The sequence below is a fragment of the Cornus florida genome, unplaced genomic scaffold, assembly GCF_030987335.1.
Source record: "Cornus florida cultivar Cherokee Brave unplaced genomic scaffold, ASM3098733v1 CherokeeBrave_3.0.0_Hap2_Chr06, whole genome shotgun sequence".
NCBI classification, from domain to species: Eukaryota; Viridiplantae; Streptophyta; class Magnoliopsida; order Cornales; family Cornaceae; genus Cornus; species Cornus florida.
Genome location: NW_026775576.1, coordinates 59,982,519 through 59,987,808, shown reverse-complemented (window position 1 = coordinate 59,987,808; position 5,290 = coordinate 59,982,519). Strand labels below are relative to the sequence as shown.

The following is a 5,290-nucleotide window of genomic DNA, read 5'->3' as shown; positions in this document are numbered from 1 at the left end:
TCGTGGACAAAATTAAATAAAAGATTTTGATGTCCGTCACAAAGATTACAATATTGTAGCAATCTGTGCCTACATTATTCTATTGACTTTTCTTTGCATACTCAATAATTTTTGGAAGAGAAGTAGTTGGAGGAATACTTGAAAATATATATTTTTATTCTACTTATAATATTTAATTTTTAAATGGATTCTTTTTTTTAACATTCTCATAATAAATTATGATTATTTTCTTTATTATTTTCTTTTCTTTTTAAAAATTGGTGCTAGGAATGGATTCTTTTTTAAATACTTCGTAGTGTCTTGTAGGGCATGAAATATATATAAATAAAATGTCTCAGAATATGGAGGTAAAATTGTGTATACATTTAGAGATACAATATTTAATTTCTTGAGATCCCTTAGTGGATATCTGATAGAATATACATATTTAGTAGGATAGGACATCTATTTTAATTATTTATATTTCTAAAGTGCAATAGCAATGAGATAGTAATAATCTTTGTAATTAAGATTAATATAGACCATAAATTACTCAGTATTCTTTTACCCAAAAAGTTAGTCAAATCTCATATTTCAGTTAGAGAATCATTGCTCATTGTGGAATGTAAAGGCTTGTATGAGATTCAAAAGTGGACCTACAATGAAGTTAGAGGTTTATTGAACTTAATCAAAGAGCAAAGCTTTTGAGATCAAAACTCTATAAAACTTTTCTGTAAAAACACAATAAGTGAAGCCGACTCTTTATTCAGTTATTTCTGGCTGACCACATAACTTCTGCTCTTAATTTACCTTTCTATAGTAATGACCATCCAATGATTTCTACCTTCTTGTGTTAATATCTTATTCACCAATTGAAGGAGTATAAGCAATGGGAATTACACATAGATCTCTTTTCTTGCTAATTGTTGCACCACAGGCCTCAGTCATGTCTAGATCTTCTTGCTTCTCTCTCTCGGGTAGTTTCCAGTCAAAGTGATACAATAAATTTGCAAGTGGAAGCTCAACACTAGCCATTCCAAACGACATGCCAGGACAGACTCTCCTTCCAGCACCAAATGGTAGATATTGAAAATGAGTCCCCTTGTAATCAATTGAACTGTCAAGGAATCTCTCAGGAACAAAGCTCTCTGGATCACGCCAATTTTCAGGATCTCTACTAATTGCCCATGAATTGACAAGGACTTGGGTTTTCGCAGGTATCTCATATCCATTGATTTCACATCTCTCCCTACTCTCTCTTGGAACTAAAAAAGGAAGAGGAGTGTGCAATCTCAGAGTTTCTTTGATAACTAACTTTAAGTAAGTCAATTCATGGAGGTCATCTTCATTCAGGATATGTCCTTTTTGACATGAAACATGTCTCACCTCAGCTTGTGCCTTCTCCATCACTCTTGGATTTTTCAGCAATTCTGACATTGCCCAGATTAAAGTTGTAGCTGATGTCTCAATCCCTCCACTGAACATGTCCTGAAAGAGCAAACTGAGTCAGAAGAAAAGAAAATATGCGCGCATTACACATTAAATGCTTAATTGATATTGATAGAAGAAGAAAGTAATTAAATGTACTAACCAAGATAACTGACTGTATGTTTGTCGTAGTTAAAGGGATCTCAAGGTTACCCTCCTCCTGAACTTTTAGAAGAACATCTACCAGGTCTTCATTATCAGTTTCACCATCCCCGGTCTGTTTTGCCATTTGCCTAGCTTTATGTTCCTCAATGACAGTAGTTAATATCATATCAAGTTTTCGATGAACTTTCTCAGCTCTAGGCCTCAGCCCAGTTATCACAGCAAGCATTTTAACCGAGGGGAAGAGATCAGCAAAAGTGAAACCTCCTGCTATCTCTAAGGCTTCCCTGATAAGAGAGATGAATTCTTCTTGCCCATGGAATTTCGTACCAAGGGCTGCCGTTGCAGTGATGCTGTATGTAATCGAGAAAAGCTTTTCACTGAGATTGATGAGAGATTCTGTATGTGTTGAAATAGATTTGATCAAATTCGAGGTCTCTTCTTCCCTGATGGGTCGGAATGATTGGACACGTCTGACACTTAAAAGCTCCATTATGCAAAGTTTCCGAAGTTGTCTCCAGTAATTCCCATAAGGTGCAAGCACAATGTCATTCTCAAATATGATATTTACCGTGGGATTAAAAGGCCTGCTAGCAAAGACGATATCATGTGTTTTCAATACCTCTTTGGCATATTCTGCTGAAGAAATGACAACAATTGAAAGTTGTCCGAGTCGTAGGTGCATCAGAGGTCCATATTTAATGGCCAAATCTCTTAGGCGGCGATGGGGTAGAGATCCAATAAATTGGGGAATGTTTCCTATTAGGGGTAGCTTCCATGGCCCAGGAGGCAGTTTTGAAGATGAACTGATATTGGTTTTGAATAGCATGAACATAAAGAGAAGGAATGTGAAAAGAATTGGGAAGGAGAGGAATGAGAACTCCATCATCATCAATTGTTGAGCCGCGCCCGAGAATTCAGTACTTGCCTTAGTGGTATGATTGTTTTGCATCACAGATTTATACTTGTTGTGGAGCTAGCCTTGAAGTTCTGCAAGATACTCTTAGCATTTTTAGTTTTCTTTCCTAGCTTTAAGTTGATGCCATTATTTTTCACATTCAAATATGTAAACGTTTAGCTTTTGAATCAAGAAAGACGTTTAGATACATGTTAGAAATGTATGAAGCATGAATGAACCGGTTAAGCAGACATTTTTGGAGAAGTTATTATATTGTCTACCGGCAATTACTATTATACACGTAAGTAATTGAGTCAAAAGTGTGTTAAAAATGTATAAAAAATTTTTTAGCTTTTTATTTACATATTGACAGGGACCAATGATCCCAGATCATTTACATATAGTCTGTTAGATTCAGAAAATTTAATCAAAGAAGCAAATAATGGGCAAATGAATCATAAGTCTACTACAGACACATCCATATATATATATATATATATATATATACACACAGAGAGAGAAAAAGAAATAGAGAGATTTACTATGTTTAGGGATATAACTCTCGTCAGTTAGAGATTTACCATCTCTGTTAGGCAGATATTGTAGAACTAGCTTTGTTCGGACAAAGGAAATAACCTAATTACTAAAGTGTCCTTTTTATATTTATTTGTAACTTAAGTCGCACAGTGCAAAACGGTGAGTTGAGGGTAAAGATATCATTATTTAATTTTTATTTGTGATGATTGGGGAGAATAAGTATTGGGTATGTTATGTTATTAATGTACTTGTTCAATATTAAATTTTTATTTTTAAAAAAATAATAATAATTAACCTATTTATTTATAAAATTACTAACAAAAAAGTAATATATTATGTTTCAGTAAGAAAGTACATTAATAACGTGAGACACACTCAATATTTACTCAATTAAGGGATGATCAGTTTACTCGAGTGCGCTTTGCATTAAATGCAAAGGTTGACATTTTGAAAACGGTTTGGGTGGATCTCACAAAAACTGCCTTTTGACATATATCATATACTATATTTTATATACACACTTACAAAATTTATAAAAATAATGATTGCAAATTATTTAAATAATTAATGAAATGTATTTGTGAAAAGTCAAATTAATTATTAAATATATCTAAATTAAAAAAATGAGAGAAGTCATACTCTTTTCATAAGAGGAACTTCACTTTTTAGTTGTGCGCGGATCCAAACTTACACGACAAAAATTGAATCACAACTTTTACCTCAACTTTTACTTGGGGGAAAGCAAATTAGAGCCACAACTCGATATGAATTTCATCAGTTTATGCTCTTTCTATCATGTTCCTTTAAGGAAATCAAATTTTTTAAGAAGATGGTGATCAGTTTTAATAATTTTCTTATTATATTAATAAGGAATGAATTATTAAATTATTTAGAGTGAGTTTACATGATGTTTACTTTTTAAAATTTAATGCAAGAAGGTTAAATGAGTAATAGAATAAAAATTAATATTTTGATTTTTGAAATGAGGTATTTATTTTGGAACATTCAAAAATAAAAAGATAAATATTAAAAAAAAATAAAACAGAGATAGTACTGTAGTAAATAATAAATGGAGCTCAGGCATATAAACTTTCCGCTTCATTTAATATTACGCTAGTTATGGGCCAAATTCCAACACCAATGTAAGTTGAAACCGCTACTATACGGTTTGGATTGATTCAAATCAATTATTAATCTGATTTGATTTTAATTTTATGCTTCCTAAAATGTAAAGAGTTGTATCATTTGTTTTTGTAATCTTTGGGAGTGTTGCCTTCTCAAATTACAGGCTTTTGTTCTCCAACTTTCAATTTATTTTTATTTTTCCTTTAAAAAGTTAGAGTAAACAGATATCAACGTATCCTTAACACGACTTGAACTCTCAATAACTTGTCTCTTTTTAAAAAGAAAAATCATACCAACCGAACTAAGTCCGGTGAGATTTTTGTTTAGCTAAGAGTCAACGATATTGTATGTTACTTTCGGTTTTCATAATTAAAATACACACACATATACACTTATAAAAAAATATGCAAGCATGCATGGGGAGAGCAAGAGGAGAGAGGGACTCACACTGTTGGGGATATACTTCTAATGAGATGCAGCTCTTGTTACCATGCCTCTTCGGTGCAGAATGGAGAAACAGAGTTCAAAGACTCTGATTGTGAATGTAGAGAGAATTAATTTGCCCTGTATTTATAGAGAAAGTTTAGACGAAGTGTACAAATTATGTTGTTTATTTTTTATTTATAACACATACAAAGTTTCAAAAAAAAAAAAAAAAAAAAAAAAAAGAAAAAGAAGAAGAAGAAGAAGAAGAAAAGGAAATCTAGTACTCCGTAGTAAACAGTCCAAACGTGTGTGCCTGGTTGGATGGCCAGTTAACAAAAGGCAATAATTGATCACAGCCGTCGATCCACAAGGCCCCACCCATTCACCAAAGTCTATTTTTCTTACGTTGAATTGTTGTCAGTTGTCACGTGTTTAAATAAACCTTAAAACTATATTTCTTTTTCCGTTGGGTCTTGTCCTAATTATGTTGTTTATTTTTTATAAAAAAACAAAGGAAATTTAGTAGTAAATGTGTGTGACTGGTTGGAAGATGACCGGTCAACAAAAGACAATAACTGATCACAGCCGTCGATCCACAAGGCCCCATCCATGCACCAAAGTCTAGCTTTTCTTACTTTGAATTGTTGTCAGTTGTCACGTGTTTGAATAGACCTTAAAACGATATTTCTTTTTCCGTTGGGCCTTGTCCTGAGGGGCAGTTTGGTGCAATGAAAA

General features: G+C 32.9%; 1 protein-coding gene across 2 annotated transcripts; it reads right to left on the bottom strand.

Moving 5' to 3' along the window:
• Positions 1-617: 617 nt before the first annotated feature.
• LOC132311639 (cytochrome P450 71D11-like) lies at positions 618-4,999 on the bottom strand. Of its 2 annotated transcripts, XM_059809643.1 has the most exons (3): positions 4,577-4,999; positions 1,571-2,559; positions 618-1,467 (listed from the first exon to the last, which is right to left on the bottom strand). In XM_059809643.1, exons 2-3 carry the CDS (start codon positions 2,519-2,521, stop codon positions 841-843), a joined length of 1,578 nt encoding a protein of 525 aa, XP_059665626.1. In that variant the 5' UTR covers positions 2,522-2,559; positions 4,577-4,999; the 3' UTR covers positions 618-840. The 2 variants fall into 2 exon arrangements, with proteins under 2 accessions (XP_059665626.1, XP_059665627.1); XM_059809644.1 differs by lacking the exon at positions 4,577-4,999 and having other exon boundaries at positions 1,571-2,885.
• Between the last annotated feature and the right edge of the window lie 291 nt (positions 5,000-5,290).